The sequence below is a fragment of the Onychostoma macrolepis genome, chromosome 13 (assembly GCF_012432095.1).
Source record: "Onychostoma macrolepis isolate SWU-2019 chromosome 13, ASM1243209v1, whole genome shotgun sequence".
Lineage (NCBI taxonomy): Eukaryota > Metazoa > Chordata > Actinopteri > Cypriniformes > Cyprinidae > Onychostoma > Onychostoma macrolepis.
Genome location: NC_081167.1, coordinates 2,960,509 through 2,977,566, shown reverse-complemented (window position 1 = coordinate 2,977,566; position 17,058 = coordinate 2,960,509). Strand labels below are relative to the sequence as shown.

Genomic DNA, 17,058 nt, shown 5'->3' with positions numbered 1-17,058 from the left:
TGTCTAGAGTGTGTTTGTGGCTTAATGTAAATGTTATGTTATTTTTAAATTGTTTGCTTTCAACAACATCCAAATAAATCCTTGTTCAGATGCATATGGCCAAAAAAGTACTGGAAAGAATGGATTTGCCTTTGAAAAAGCTAAGCCTTGTTTGCATTTCTAACATAATGTTGATTGTAGCAGCCATAATATCTGTTATATCGTTCATGAATTTTATATATAGACCATGCACTTATGGCACATTCTGCTGTCTGGATATTCCCAGCTGAAAAGCTATCTATGTGAAATATAAAATATTCACACATGCTTGAAGCGTTAGTTCCTGAACATCCCTCTTCCAGCTCAGACACCTACTCACCTCAGATTAGCTCGCTTTCACCCACGCTGTATCTGCAGATGAATTCATTCATTGGCTTTACTTAGAGTCCTAGAAATAGCCTCCCATTTGAAGCCATCCACAAAGGATGTCCCATGTGCTGAGAACCCTCAAAACAGACACTTTCTCTACAGAGAGTGTTAAAGAATTGCAAACAACTGTATAAAAGTTGGGTAACACTTTATAATAACTTCACACTATGAATCATTAGTTAAGCATTAGTAAATAGTCAATTCATCCTTTATAAAGCATTGTCCCAAACAGATTAATAATTGTATTTTAATACCTTATTAACAATCAATTTATCATTTCTAAATTATTTACAAACCAGTTATTTAGGAGTTGTCAGTGGTTCATAAGATCATTTAGAAAGTGTAAGTAAATGATTAATAAACTATTTAAATGTATAAATCTTATTATTTAGACATATGAAACAAGGGTAACACTTTATTTTAGGGTCTCTTGACTAGTTGCTTATTAGCATGCATATTACTACAATATTAGCCATTTATTAGTAGTAATTAAGCACATATTAATGCCTTATTCTACATGACCTTATTCTACATCTCTAATCCTGCCCAATACCTAAACTTAACAACTACCTTACTAACTATTAATAAGCAGTCAAATTAAGAATTTATTGAGGGAAAAGTTGTAGTTAATAGTGAATAAGTGTTCCCTATTCTAAAGTGTAGTTGTCAGTTATCTATTTTTGTGAGTTCATCTAAATTGAGGACTATTTATGCCTTGTAAAGCATTTACACCTCTGCAATGCCATAGAAAATAAAAATATTTTTTTTGTTGTAAACAGTTGTACAGTTTAATTTTTTGCATCTTGAAATAAATATTTCTGAGTTCTGTATCCCTCTGTGTTTTGTTTGTTTATTTTTTCTGTTAGGAAGACAACTGAGCCTTTAAATTGTAATATATATGCTTATAAATCAAGAACAAGGCATTTATAGCTGTATTTATAAACTGCTTACTAATGACTATTAATGTTGGGACAATGCTTTATAAAGGATTAACTGACTAATGCTTACCTAATGATTCACAGCATGCAGTTATTATAAAGTGTTACCAAAAGTTGTACTTTATAACATTGTTTAACCAAAATATAAAAAAAAAAAAAAAAAAAATGTGTATGTAAACATGTAGGCGATAAACTTCTGTTATCCATACAAGGGAAGTTATTTATTTTGCCAAGCTAAAGGTAAAAAAGTATAATTGCTAAGTCTTCTGAAGTCTCTTTGTGCGCAAGACAGTTTGAGTTTTTACTCACTGATAACTTCATTGCACCATAGAGCTCAGATCTCGTCTGTGGCCATGTTTGTTAAACGTGTCACAACTCAATCAGTCACGTGACACACAAGTAACATGGCATCAAATCTGGTGCGCACATTAGACATTTGGCATCTAATGCTATCCACTGTCCTTGTTTTTCCTGAGCACAGACATTCTGACGTCTCATTTTGAGTTTCGAAAAATACTGTAAATAATACAGGGATAAAATGACATGAAGATGCTGAACTCCTTTAAATCAAGTTTAGAAATTATTTATGACTCCGGGAAAGCAGCAGGCTTGTATGTGGATATTGAAGTAAAAGTTAATGCTTCAGAGAAATTCAAAGATGGTATTGGCTCATGGGATATTGTTTTGTGCAAGCATGTGTTGGGAAAAGGAAATGCAGATCTGCAGTCTGCAGGAAGAATTTCTTTCTGAGACGGACAGAAATGGAATAATAAAGGTTCTGCCCCTGAGTAATGATTAGTGAATAATACAGAGAGCATTTGTTAAAATATTAAACTAATTTCCCATATTCCCAAAATGATTCATTAAAAGCACATTTGTAAAGAAATAATGGGACCACAGGCGTAATTAACAGGTAGTACATTCACTGTCAGTACATTATAATCTTCTATAAAGGTCAGCTTGATAACGCTGCAGTTCTTTTCATTCTTATATATGTAAAGCACAGCTTCCTATGAAAGTCTGACAGGCCTGCCAGCTACATAACAGCAGTGCAGAGTGATTCTTATTAATCATAGAAAATCATTTTCAAAAACATTCTGGCTGCAAGTCAAATGGGCTCTATTCCAAAACTTAGAGACAAAACCTCAGAGGCAAAAAGACACTTTCTTATATCCAATATCTAACTCAGAACCAAGTTTATCAATAACAATTGTTTGGTTTAATTTAATCCTTGCTATTTCACCTATTTTTTTTATTTTACTTGTATTTGTTTATGCTGTGTGTTTTTATATCACACCAACACCAAACACATGAGGAGTGCTATTCGTACATAAGAGATCCAAATCAGTCACTCTTTAGAAGAAAGCTCCGCACGTTTTGAAACCGAGCCATTGTGTGCCACTTGCTCATGGAAAAAATGCTACCAAAGCTTTTAACGTATTGTCACGCCATCGTTATTAAATTAACATAATTACTGTATTAAGATTTTATGGAAGAATGTAATATTTCCTCAAGGGAAACCAATTAACTATCTAACAACATAATCAGTGTGATGTGGCAAATTTTTCTACTTATTTTCTCCGTATTGATCTTTCCTGCCATCTTTTGGCTAGAAAACATAATCGCAGCAGTCCACTAGTCTCTCATGCTCCATCTTGTCTCACATACTTTGAACTTTGAAAAATCACTACAAGATCTAATGTTTGATTCATTTACCTTACATTACTACAGTATGATATTGGTGTCATAAGTTGCTTGCAAATGATTTTATTAAGTCAGAATGTATGTTCTTTTCTGAATGGCCTTCAGAGGAAAACAATAACTTTTGCCTGCTTGTATGTTTTTAATTTGATTTATTTTGTGTTTTATTTTATATTTCAAAAAGTGTTATTTTAATTCATCATGGTGATGGATGAAAACCATAATCAAGGTTTTGCAATTTAATTAACAAGCTTCTCTGAATATGTATAGTTCAAATGATTTTCATTTGGCATTTGTACATTTGTATCAATTAAACTCTTGTCTTTTTTCTTTCTGTTCATTGGCTTATGATTACTTACAACCATTTAGCTTCAACTCAATATCCACACCAACTGCTCATTTACATTACCCACAATAAAAATGTGTTTGACTTTAGTGTAGAAAATGAAAGTAAGAAGTATGTACTTTTTATTGATATACATCTACACAACATTTATCCAATTGAGAGTGTCAGTCTGTGTACACTTTGGTTTGATGCACTAAACACAGGACAGTAGTCTTGTGGCTAAAAGGGGCTAGTAGACAAGGAAATCCTCTCTCTGAGTCATGCAAAAGTCAGGCTGCAGGCTTTCAATCGTACAGTCAGACGTGTCCATGGTGCACAGGCTGCAGTCGCAGCTGAGAGCCACCGGGTAGGTGATATGAGGGTCCACCCCTGGAGGACAGTCTGGCAGGCGGACGGTCTCGTAGCGCACGTCCCGGTAAGTGCAGACATGTTGGTAGACAGTGGAAAACGGGCTCTTGTATACAGGCTCCTAGAAATGTAAGATAGTACACTGTCACTACTGGAAATAATGATGCTTGTATATTAATATGAATTCAAATTAATGTGGATGAAAAATGTTTCCATGCAAATGAACAGGTAAAAAATAAAGACACCTTTGTCAGGCAGTGACCGCTGCAGATGGTGGTCTGAAACACCAGACATTTTGGACAGCCCTCCTTTTCCACAGCTACAGTCTCATTAACTGGCTCACAGGGTGGAAGAAAAGAGCTTTGAGCAACAGCTAGTAGCACAACTACAGAGAATAAGAGAAGGAGTGTGTTGTTTCGGACCACTAAAATCCTGTCGAGGGAGAGGAAGGAGAGCAATTTAATTTACCGGGAAGCCGTAAAAAAAAAAAAAAAAACTGTGAACAATGTTACTGCATTAAATATTTATTAGACTTACTTGACAGGTGTCCCCATTGCTCAGCAGGCTGTTAAAAGTGGCTCTGTGTGTTCAGTCACACGGCATCTGGGTAGATTTATATAGTGCAGTGAAATCAACAATTAAACTAAAATCTGACCTTAAATTAATCACACTGATCTCAAGAGGATTATGTGTTTCCATTCTCCCGTAACAGCTCTCTAAATTCATCAGGTCAGAATGAACAGATAAAAGACACCTGCTGTTCGTTCGGTGCACATATATTATATACAGTAGATTATCTAATCTAAAGTCATCTGCATGAAATGAAAGTAGACTCCATGGCCTCTGTGTTAAACACAGGTACAGCGTCAGGAAATAATCAAGGTCTAACGCTCTCAGGTTTCACTGCGAGTGTTTGCAAGGCAGTGAACACTGAAACACTACTTCATTTAACATCATATAGCAGCCTTTAACAAGGTGATATTGTGTTCCCTCAGTTCTGTAGTATTATCTCCAAAGATTAGGGAAAAACTCCTCATGACTCCTATAAAACAGTGTCATTTTACTATCATTGAGACACTATTATAGTGTAAATATATAGTATATAATACTTTTAATTACACACACACACACATATATATATAAATATAATAATAAATAATATATAAATAATATAATTTTATTTCAGTTTTAGTTGTAGTTATTTTAGTACATTGTTAACTTTAAAATGACAATTGTTGCCTTTGCAACTAGCTGAAATGCTGAAATATAGTATAGGCTATACTACTACTACTACTGCTAATAATAATTAACAATAATAACAATAATAATAATAATTGTTATTATTAATATTGTATCAGTTAACGTTTATTTTATTTTTTATTTATTTCGTCTTAGTTTCAGTTTTAGTTTTAGTTCACTATAATATTAATCCACTAAAATAGCACTGCTATAAACTGACTCTTGACAACATTTAAAACGGATGAAGCATGCATTTACCCAGAATCAAAACCTTTGACCATATCATTTTAGTACCATGACAAATATGCCATAAAAAAAATGCTTAACTTATTCATATCTAAGTATGTATGTTTTTGCACAGAAGAAAATAACTAATTTTAACACTAGTAGGCCTATTTTATTTTTGCCGATTTCGCTGCTACACTTCTGTCTCTAAACGCCGGAACCAACGATCATCCGCTGATGTGTGCCGCCAGGAAGAATATATCGGCGCACCAAAGGGTTACAATTTTAACAACGAACAAACTTTTTTGCATGATTGTGTTGAAAAGTGATCTCGAAAATGACTGACGAGGGCGATAAGAGCCAGGTTGGTGTTATTTTATTCAAGACTTTTTGTCAGATATTACGCTGGGGTAAAGTTCATAAGAGAAGGCCATGTAATACGCTGACCGCAATTATTGTTACCTAAGGCATACAGGGCATTTAGAGATATCTTGCTACATGTTGTTTTCATCCGATTTTATAGCAAAACTGTACTATGGTATTACCATGTTTCTTGTACATGTTACCATGGTATTACAATCTAATACCGTAACATGGTACTGCCACAGTACTTTGTTATAATGGTTATAAGCTCCATGATTGTTACTGCAGATACTCACATGAGCATGCTGTTAAGTGTAAGTACTGATTTAATTTCAGGATGTCATGTTAATGTTATGTAGGTTTATTCAATGAACCCAAAATTGTCCTTTGAGATTTAAATCAGTGTAGTTAGTAAGTGGCAAAGATACACATTACAGGTTTTGTAACTGGTGAACTTTTTATTAAAATGAATGAATAACATGTTCAGACATTAATTGCATCTTAACACGCACAGGGCATGAAGGTCATGGGTGTCCTTGATATCCAGAATATGCCATGTGCTCGGGAGTCTATTCTACATGGTGCAGGTGGTTCACTGGTGGTAGGGATAGTGCACTTTTTGGCAACAAGTAAGTGATTCAATTGACGTCTTATGTGTTGATATGTCACATATTTCTTTAGTGTGAGAGTTTTTTCTGCTGTCGTCCTGTCATTCACAGGTAGAGTAAAGAGGTCGTTTGATGTGGGTGTCGCGGGATTCATGCTTACAACACTGGGTTCATGGTATGTGCTTCAAAAACAGAAAACAGCATATGGAGAGTGTGACATGCTCTCGCATGCTGCTGCTGTCATTATAATTATATTCTCAGTACTGTAAAACGTATGTATGAAGTATAATATTTTTTAAATCAGTGTAAATAAAACACATTACAACAAATACTACCATGATGTATTAATACTAGAATGGGGGAAATTATGATTAATTGTCATGGAAATCATTTAAAAATGTAATAAATGTTCTTGAACGATTTTATGATTATCTGACACATTTCATGCTTTTTTTTTTATACAGGTTTTATTGCAGATATAATAATGCCAAGCTGCGTGTACAGCAGAGAATGATTCAGGATGGCTTAAAAAATAAATTAATTTATGAAGGCACAAATTTAGACCCCACACGGAAGAAGACAGGGGATCAGTAAAAGTTCCTTGTCTGAGACCATATTAATGCCTTTAATGTGAATGATGATTTATTTATTGTATAATTACATGTATTGAATGTTTGTCATAAAATTACATTTAAAAAAAATAATAAAGCAGATGCATTTTAAATTTGATCTTGTGAATATGCTGTAGGAGGAATGTCTCTAAAGCAACCAAGTCTAAGTTTTAGATGTTAATTTGCAACAATATAGCAGACAGCAGTACTTGTTGACATTGAATAGTATTTTTCCTGAGCTCTAATCTTAGGGGGGGTTTTTTCAACTGCTTGCACACAAAATCTTTCTGAAATCTTTCTGTAATACTGTATTCACAACCACAAATGCTTACAGTAAAAAAAAAAGAAAAAAGTTTGGTTTCAATCTTGCTGTCATGTTTACCGTGAATTTTTTCAACATCTCTCTGTCAATTACTTCAAATCTTGAACAGAAATGTACACAGGAGCTCATGAAAGAAGAGCATTAGGTTTTGAATAACTGTGTGTGTATGATATATCCAAAAATATAATATTATGGCAAAGGTATTTGCAATGTAAGACAAATGTTTGCTTTTGAGATGTGTTTGTGATATTTTGCGAGAGATGTGAGGCATTTTGTGTGTGCAATTCTTGGATTGGTGTGCAAAGTTTTGAAAATGTAAGCAGTTGAAAAAAAACTAAGTAAAAATACAAATTAAAAAGAGCACTGAATAGCATCCATATCATTTTTGCTGCTTTGTTCGCATGTGTTTCAATGGTGTCATTCAGTTCCAGTGTTTAAACACGCGTCGCTTTACGTGTGCTACAGGAGTGTATATTAAAATCATTGCACCCGTGATCTCAAGATGTTCACCCAGAAGGTACTGAAGCAAGTTTTGGCTAGGGGCCACTTGAAAAGGTTTTGTTTGAACCTACAAAAAAACTACATTGTGAAAATATGAGACGTATTAAAAGAAATATACTCCACAGTAGCATAATCACACTTTTCAAGCTAAGAATTTACAAAGTTTGTTAGCTAGAAATGACAAAATCGATATTTGTATTCAAAAAGAAGAAAAAGTAGTGTGACATTCTCTGGTAGTTGATCAAATGAGGGCAATTGATTTCATACCTGTAACTTCATTAAAAGTCAATTTGATACCTTGATATCTGGTTCAAAGTCACTGCAAAACAATGGCTCAGAAAAGTTCAAAAAATCTCAAGCAAGTGTGACAAGAATAATCCAAATAATTTTAGGGGGCCAGTCTACATCGTTTCTTCACTTCTTCATACTTTATTTCTTAGTATGTGCTTTTTATTTAGAGTGTCTGTCTCTAAACACTAATTACAGACAGTTCTTTTCAAGAAATATGAGTTTGCTTAATGGTAAGTGTACAACAGTAACCAGGAACTTTTGGAATATCAGTTGCTCTGCTCCACTATACACCCACAACACTTGGTTACAGTGAAGGTAACCCTGTAAAAACCCTTTTATAAGTAACTTTAAAAAAATCTAAAGTTTTTCATTAAAGATGAAATTAACCCATTGACTTACATACCGATCTATCTGCATGATAAATTGTGAATGGTCTTGCCTTCCTCGGCTCACATGGTCAGGGCCCCACAGTTTCACCTGGCAAATTTACATCTACCTTCTGTGATCAAAACAGCTTCAAAGAAGTTGAAATTTTACATGTGGTTAACCAAGTAATGCCTATAATATGATATACAAAGATAAAGGAATGTATCCCCTCTTGTTCAGAGAATCACTATACAAACATGAGAAATCAACAACCAAAATTCAGTATTTCGGGTTCTCAAAACAATTGGCATTGTAATTCAAATTTTATTTCACTGCTTGCAGGTGAATTTAATAATAAAACAAAAACTCACGATGTGGCATATTTGCTGATATTAACTATCACTGCTAACTATTAACTTTAAGAAACAAAAAAAAAAAGAACTAAGGAGATACTCATCTCATACATCTCTCCCATCTTTATCTGACCCTCTAACTCTAGCACTCTCTATTCTAATTATATTCTTAAAAAATAAAATAAAAACTTGCCCCTTTTAGACTTGCACTCTATTCATTTACTAACTTTTAGTATTCTATCTATTTGTTTACTTCTTATTTATTATACAATTAACAAAAGCAAAAAAGGCTTCTAACACTAGCTTGCTTTTTCTATTCTATGTGTTTTCTTTTTCTTTTTTATATAATAATAATAATAATAACCTTGCTACGTGTACTGCATTAAGCTAACCGAGACTTGTTATATATAATTGCTCTTTTGTTGATTTTGATTGCTTCCATTGTCCTCATTTGTAAGTCGCTTTGGATAAAAGCATCTGCTAAATGACTAAATGTGTAAATGTAAATGAGATACAAGCAGTTCCCAACTGTGAAAATGTTGCATAACTATTAAAATCATTTAACATTTCGGACAAAGAAGACTATATTGTATGTGTATACACACTTTATTATATATAATGTTACTATAGTACTATGCATTACTATAAAACTACTGCATTATGGTACAGTTAATAAAAATGTCAATCATTTTGAAGCCGTTTCATGACTTGCCATGTTTACAGTTTCATAGATTATAGAGATTAAAAAACAAATCCGGCACTATTCTCTTACAAACACTGGTGTGCTGGTACCATGATAGATAGCACTACTGTATTTTTTTTATGCTAATGAATGATATTCACGCACTATACTGTGTATTTCAATGAAAACAATATTGTACTAGCATAGTATCATGTACTTTTTGTTAGTGTTGATATGTTATGTAGATCAATAATACACGTTTTACATTGGAGGGAATGAATCCTCACTCTTGATCAGTGGAGGTCTCTGTGTGTAATTGCATAATCTCCACGTCATTATGTGAGCTGGAGGTGCTTGCAGCACGGGCTATCTTTGTGAGGGTTTTCTCATATGGGGCCGGCAGATAAACCATCAGGAAAACCCCATCATTCCCATCTTCAGTGCCATCTCCTTCCTCCAAAGTGGACAGAAATTCAGCAGTGCCATCAGCGTCCTCAAAATCCAGAGTTATGACTTTGGCTGTGTTGTCCTCCCCCCTGAAACATCTCTTGTAAACAAAGAAGGCAATTCCAGCCAGGAAGAGCAAGGAGCCCGTTACTATGACAACATACAGCGTTGCCTCCGGTCTCTCTTCGACCTTGTTTGAAGCCAGCTCGTTCCAGTAGCCCTGACAACACATCAGAACAGAAACTTAAGAAACCACATGATGATCACAAGGTCTGTTCCTTAAAGTCACCATGCAATCAAAACTGACAATTCAAATTTTTAATAGATGAATGCAGTGTTGATTATAAATGACTTATAATCTTCAATCAAAATAACTTCCTAGCAAACGACAAATATCCAATCAGTTACTGATGGACAAAATCAAGGTCTGCCCTTCATTTTTCTTCTTTGTGAAGCCGTTTCACATGAATGTGCATCACAACAGGGAGGAAATTCATTCTTCAGAGAGGGACTTGTTCTGTAAACGTTTGTCACATATTGCAACTGTTCAGTATTTTCAACCACATGGTGTTTATTTTATGTTTTAAACATTTAAATACACAACACTATGGGCAATACATTCATAAACAGTAAAATATATATATATATTAGGGGTGGAACAGATCAACTTTTTGACGGTTCGGTTTGTATCACGGTTTTAGAGTCATGGTTTCGGTACGGTTTAGGGAAAAACTATACTGTCAAATAAAAATAAAGAAAATAAGAATAATCTATCTAACTACAAGCAACAGCACAAATAAATACAATATAGTAAATATACAAATAAAATAAACAGTGATTTTCAGGGGGTTTTTTTAGGTAGGTCTATAGCATTAGTTTTTAGGTACATAAATTGAATGAAGTAATCAAATGTAAAACAGCATTGCATATTTGACTGTATAAATAAAAGATTAATGTGAGTGATTTCTTTGTTGTTGCTGTTTGATTAATATTAAGAAAGTGCTGTCACTTTAAGAGAATGTACTGATCCAGTGCACTGATACTGTACGTTCAGCCTGCTATGTCTGCTATAGGATATAACATAACATGACATAATTTTTGTGTGAATTTGTCCATTTAAACACAATACTTCAGAGAGAGCTTAATATTTCGGCTTTGCACGCTTGTAATGAGCGCGCACACAAATCTCGCATCCTCTGGATCTTAAATGTTTAAACTGGCAAAACTTACATGAGTTTAGTTTAAACACAGATATCAACGTGTGATATTCACCAGACAGCAACATAGTGTCGGCCCAGATCCGGCCCACATCTGGCCCGTATGAAATCCATGCGGTCCAGATGTGGGCCGGATTCGGGCCGACAATGGTTGCTGTCTGGTGCGCGCGCGCTATTAGCACCCGGGTGATGATGGAATAAATTCTCATATTCTAGCATACGGCACTCACATTTAACAAGAGTGAATGGTCCACTTTTTATTTATTTTTCATCGCTGTTGTTGTAATGTACTGGGAAGCCAGAATGCGCATCCATCAACAGAAGCATACATTAGCCGAACCCTGTTTTTTTTACGTGTTATTTATAACAAACAATATTGCAGATGCGTTGTCAGATTTACAGTTTTTCTCAGTGGCTTTGGTGCATTTCTCAGATCAGAAGTGAAATTTTCAAAACTACTTGTTCAAGCTCCACATCATCTTGTCACTTGTGCACATGATAAAAGCAGTTTCTCATTCTTTTGAACAAGTTGAAATTGCTTTGGTACATTCATGCAATCGAGTACATTTGTCTGTGTTTTCCTACATTATCAGTTGCTAATGTCATGTTGCTCAAAATGTATTATATAGTTCTCTGTGCTATAGTCTTACCCGTCAAAACATCTAGTCATTAGTTCATCTTGTAAGTCATTAAAGGCAAAATGGTTGATCTAGTTGTCATAAACTGACTGTCAAGCATATTTTCCAAATATTTCTATTAGTCATTTTGTAAATTTGCCATGAATTGTGCAGGTGAATCTTGACTTTCACTAATGAAGAGAATGTAGATCAACCAATGATAAACCAGTTCTGTGAAATCCTGTGCTGCATGCTAAAGCAAAGCTCTGTCTGTGTTTGCCTTTCTAATTTTGTATTTTCACTTCTTTTTCTTTTCTATCACAATGACGTTGTAATGGTTTTTTTTTTTTTCCTTTGGGTCAGATCTACAGTCTCTTTCAATCAATATCTGATGGCACTGATATGTTTATTGACATAAATACTTACTTTTGAGAGATGAGCTAAATATTTTGATTAAGTTACAGGCTTTTGCAGGAAATCCATTGTGTGGTGCTGTTTGTACAAATTGTTTTGAGAAATGCACATACTTCTTTGCAAATATTAAGGACGATTTGAGAAATGCACCAAAGCGACTGAGAAAAACTGTAAGTTGAACCGCAGGCCTAACCGTGTGTGGAGAACTGTTTTTTTCCGCGAACCGTTCCATCCCTAATATATGTATGTTATGGTATGGCATGCCATTCAGGAAATTATGGTATTTATAATATGAAGATTGAATATATTGAATGAAAGTATAAATATATGGAATGAAAGTCTGAATATATAGAATGAAATTTGCAGTGTATGGAATTAAAATGCAAATTTGACAGTATTTAAGGAATAATAATATACTGTAGCTAGTTATATCCTTGTTATCAGAGCAATAGTTTTTTTAATTGAATGACTTTAAAAATATAATTTCCTCAAATTTTCCAGTACTTTGTTGAACTAAATATTCTGGCAACAGCTGATCGTATTCCAAACAAACAATACAAACAGTTTGGAGCATACATCCCATCATCTCAGACATTTCACACAGCGTTAATTCTGACAGCATTTTGATTTAGTTTTAGTCTTTTGACTAAAAACTATGCCATATAGTTTTAGTCATATTTTAGTCATTTGAATTGTTTTAGTTTTAGTCTAGTTTTAGTCGACTAAAAATACAGTAGATTTGTTTGACTAAAATCTACTGAGTTTGGTTAAACTTTAATGCATTAATTAAACATTTAAGTATCACACAACTGTTACTTGAATACATAACTAAACTGACAGTTTGACATAATTGTCTGTGCTTTTTGACAATTCAAGTGCAAAAAGACGAAATAGAGCTCAATTCTGTGCTCATCGGGGCCTAACGCATACTTTTTATGGCTTTAGTTAACTATAATAATCCTGATAGTAATATCTATTTATTGAATAATAAGTCAAATAATGTCCTTAGTCTTTCCTTCCTGTGACTGGAATCCCCGAAAAAAGACTGAAATACACCAGAATTCTTATTTGCAGGCTGTTCATTCAAGTTCATGAGGGAGATAAAATATGCATTCTTACAACCGTCTAAAACACATTACCATATAAACATTGTAAACATCGCTATAATTAATCAGCATTAGTTCATAAGCAGGTGCCTGTCATAAATGTGTGCTATTCATTCATTGCAAACCGCTCTGAATCAGTTTGAAGCACTGTTGTCGAGCGTGTAGAACATGCAACAGCGCAGAGTTTTCCTGCGGTTAGATCAGAACGTTACAATTCATATGTGCACATCTACCACACAGGACGTCAGTTCTGACTGGGAATTTTCGTCTCATTTTTATTTGTCGACAAAAATGGCATCAATGTAGATTACTACAGAACTACACAAATGTACTGTTCACACAAGCAAGTGTGTGTGTGCGCGTTTTTGTGAAAAGTCAGGACATAGATGTGTATAATGACAAAGGTATGACAGGTATTACAAGGTGAAGGTGACATCTCAGGACATTGACCCATGTCCCCACTTTTCAAAACGCTTATAAATCACTCAGAATGAGTTTTTTTGGGGGGAAAGTTGACATGCACAGTCTCCTGTAAGGGGTAGGTTTAGGTATAGGGTTGGTGTAGGGTAATAGAACATACAGTAAGTACAGTATAAAAACCATTACGCCTATGGAATGTCCCCACTTTTCACAAAAACGAACATGTGTGTGTGTGTGTGTGTGTGTGCATGTATATGTATTATATATATATATATATATATATATATATGTGTGTGTGTGTGTGTGTGTATGAGAACGAGAAATGAGCAAATGAGTTAATTTGTGAAGACTGTCATGATAAGCAAAACGTGTAAGAATCATAAACTTTCTAGTGGTCACAGAGCTTATTTTTTTGCAATAATACAAAAGCCAATGGGAAAAAAAGTATTGGGTTTTTGTCAAGGGAATCAGTGTGTGGGTCTACAAAAATACATCATAACTGCCTTTGAAATTAGTTTTACACACAAGAACATTTCAAGGATTAAAAACATGACATTGAACAATGCCTTGAGGTAGCCATGGTGTGAGCAGAATAATTGACTCTGCTGTTTCATTCGCTGGGTTTCATTTGCTCCCACAGGTACTCACTGGATGATTGATTAATCCCATATGTTCTTGGCTTTCTCCCTCAATCATCCTGGGTATTTACAGTATATTCCCGTGTGGTTCATCTAGCTTGGTTTTCAGACATGTCTGTGTATTGCCTTAGTCTTTAGATTTGATTATTTCGAAATTTGATCCTTACCTCAGGTCTCTCCTGCAAATACACCGTGACATGGTATGATTGTGTCCATTGATGAGTATATATACAGTCTCTTCTGCTCACCAAGCCTGCATTTATTTGATCCAAAGTACAGCAGTAACAGTAACATTTTTTAAATATTTTTACTATTTAAAATAACTTTTCTATTTGAATATATTTTAAAAGTTAATTTATTCCATCTTTTTAGCATTTTTAGCATCTTTACTTTAAAGTCACATGATCCTTCACAAATCATTCTGATTTGCTGCTCAAAAAACATTTATTATTATGTTGGAAACAGCTGAGCAGATTTTTTCAGCTTTCTTTGATTAATAGAAATTTCAGAAGAACAACATTTATCTGGAACAGAAATCTTTTGTAACATTATAAATGTCTTTATCATCACTTTTTATCAATTTAAAGTATCCTTGCTAAATAAGTCTGTAATTTCTATAATTTCTTTCCATCAAAAATAAATAAATAAATTATACTGACTAAGCTTTTGAATGGTATAGTGTATAATGTTACAACAGCTTTTTATTTCAGATAAATGCTGATCTTTGTATCTTTCCATTCATCAAAGAATCCTGGAAAAAAAAAAAAAAAAAAATGTATTCAGCTTTAAATATTTATGATGATGATGATGATGATGATAATAATAATATTGTTTCTTGAACAGAAAATCAGCATATCAGAATGATTTCTGAAGGATCATGTGACACTGAAGACTGAGTAATGATGCTGAAAATTTATCTTTGATCACAGAAATAAATTACATTTTAAAATATATTCAAATAGAAAGCACTTATTTTAAATAGTAAAACAATTTGACAATGTAACTACTTTTGCTGTATTTTGGATCAAATAAATGCAGGTTTGGTGAGCAGAAGGGAATTCTTAAAAAACCATTAAAAACCTTACTGTTCAAAAACATTTGACTGGTATTATATATATTGCCACAAAAAACAATGTGTCAGAGGAGACTAAGTCTGTGTGCTAATTATGTGCAATTGTTAACAATGTGTCCAGTCCACTATGTAACATGGGAACATGAAAAAAAAAAAAAAAAAAAAGTAATAATAATAACTAGAATGCTCCTTCTCACATCCTTTCAGGGTATTTTGTACCCACACAGTTTGGAGTTTTGCATAACATCTCTTAAAATGATCAAAATTACATTTAAGGCATATTTATGATAATACAATTTTCCTGTCCTTGTGGGTGACAGTGCTGAGATTATCACATGGATATTTGCTAAAAAATATTATTCTTAAAATGATTTTAAAACAATAACTGTACATTTTGGAGAACAGACAAAATAACCAAAAACAGATGTTACTTGAGGTGTAGCACTTAATCTGAGCGTGAAGTGACAAATTCATCCTTTCCCTTGTGATATCAAACTGGTGATTAATGATTGAGCTTGATCTCCAGTATGACTGATTCCTTCTCCCCAGTACACTAGAAGAACTGTTGCATGAATGAAATGAAATGTGGAATGTGTATGAAGATGTTAACTGTGATGAGATGATGCATCTCACTATGTGATTAAGTGGCCTGTGGTTTCAAGAGTTGGTAGCACTTCAGTACCCAAACCATCACTACTCTTTTGCCACACACTCAAAAGTATGTTTTTTTTTTTCCTTCACAAAAATGCCACATACTTTCAGGGCATAGTATAACTGGCACTCAGCAACTGTCTTCATGAATGAATTGCTGAATGATTTAACAGGTTTGTGAACCATTCAGGAAAACAAATCGCCTCATCTGGTGGTTCTGCTGTGGCTTTGATTTTGTAGTATTATCTTTGGCAGAGCATAAACAAAGTAACTGACAATATTGTGTTTTAATAATGAATTACTCAACATTAATTTCTTGTTTATTAAACTCTCCTGGTTTAAATAAATAACTCACAATTTGCGATTACGTCTGGCTATATTTACACGCAAACAAAAAATGTCCAAAACATTTTATATTACAGAAGGTTTTAATAACCCTGTGATTTAATTACATCACTTTCCTGCAGCAGTTAACTTTATGATAACATAATCTACTAATTATTGATGAGATTCTGTTTGAGATCAGGTACAATGACTGTAGGAAAAATATACATGTATTATTTCATAACAAGCATTTTATGATACAATGTTTTGATGTGAATAAAAGTACTGTGGCAGTACAGTGATGGTATCAAATGATGACAGATACTGATGATTACACTATTACCCATGGCAAGAATAAACATGGTTTAATTTCTAAATGAAAGCATTCAAATGGGAAAAAGATGTGACTCCTTGAGGGATGAGTACACTTACAAGAACACATTTACCCCGTATACTTAGTCCATATGCAAACTAAAGTGTTTTACCTTAAGACGGTCCTCAGTTGAAGGAGGTGCGGATGCGCCTGTGCCCCAGTCATCTGAGCCCCGTCCCGCAGGGCCGAACTGAATCCAGCTGCTATCCATGTTTACTCTGTAAGCTCCGCAAGAGAGTACTGATCAGAAACTGCAGCTCACATCTAGCTTTAATGGCTTATCCTGTGGGCGTCATATGCAAGTAGAAACAGTTTGATACAAGCAGGGATCAAGAGTTTGTGCCAGAGCGTCCAATCAATGGGAACTGACCGCCGAAGCCCAGATTCTTAACACAAATGGCCTACATTGCACAGCTGTGAGGTTATCTGGGTCCATTCCCACTGCTTTGGAAATAGGCCTAGCTTGTGCTAGCTGCT

General features: G+C 34.2%; 3 protein-coding genes across 4 annotated transcripts; 1 reads left to right on the top strand and 2 right to left on the bottom strand.

The window, feature by feature from the left end:
• Positions 1-3,622: 3,622 nt before the first annotated feature.
• Positions 3,623-5,299, bottom strand: lhb (luteinizing hormone subunit beta). Of its 2 annotated transcripts, XM_058796602.1 has the most exons (4): positions 5,239-5,299; positions 4,279-4,344; positions 3,987-4,173; positions 3,623-3,862 (listed from the first exon to the last, which is right to left on the bottom strand). In XM_058796602.1, exons 2-4 carry the CDS (start codon positions 4,293-4,295, stop codon positions 3,623-3,625), a joined length of 444 nt encoding a protein of 147 aa, XP_058652585.1. In that variant the 5' UTR covers positions 4,296-4,344; positions 5,239-5,299. The 2 variants fall into 2 exon arrangements, with proteins under 2 accessions (XP_058652585.1, XP_058652584.1); XM_058796601.1 differs by lacking the exon at positions 5,239-5,299 and having other exon boundaries at positions 4,279-4,700.
• Positions 5,300-5,410: 111 nt separating this feature from the next.
• Positions 5,411-6,905, top strand: LOC131552675 (cytochrome c oxidase assembly protein COX20, mitochondrial). Its single transcript, XM_058796603.1, has 4 exons — positions 5,411-5,569; positions 6,083-6,197; positions 6,288-6,351; positions 6,641-6,905. The coding sequence occupies exons 1-4, from the start codon at positions 5,543-5,545 to the stop codon at positions 6,768-6,770; spliced, it is 336 nt and encodes a 111-aa protein (XP_058652586.1). The 5' UTR covers positions 5,411-5,542; the 3' UTR covers positions 6,771-6,905.
• A 2,241-nt stretch (positions 6,906-9,146) lies between these two features.
• Positions 9,147-16,802, bottom strand: LOC131552673 (small integral membrane protein 28-like). The gene is made up of 2 exons (XM_058796600.1): positions 16,694-16,802; positions 9,147-9,969 (listed from the first exon to the last, which is right to left on the bottom strand). Exons 1-2 carry the CDS (start codon positions 16,790-16,792, stop codon positions 9,586-9,588), a joined length of 483 nt encoding a protein of 160 aa, XP_058652583.1. The 5' UTR covers positions 16,793-16,802; the 3' UTR covers positions 9,147-9,585.
• Positions 16,803-17,058: the final 256 nt, after the last annotated feature.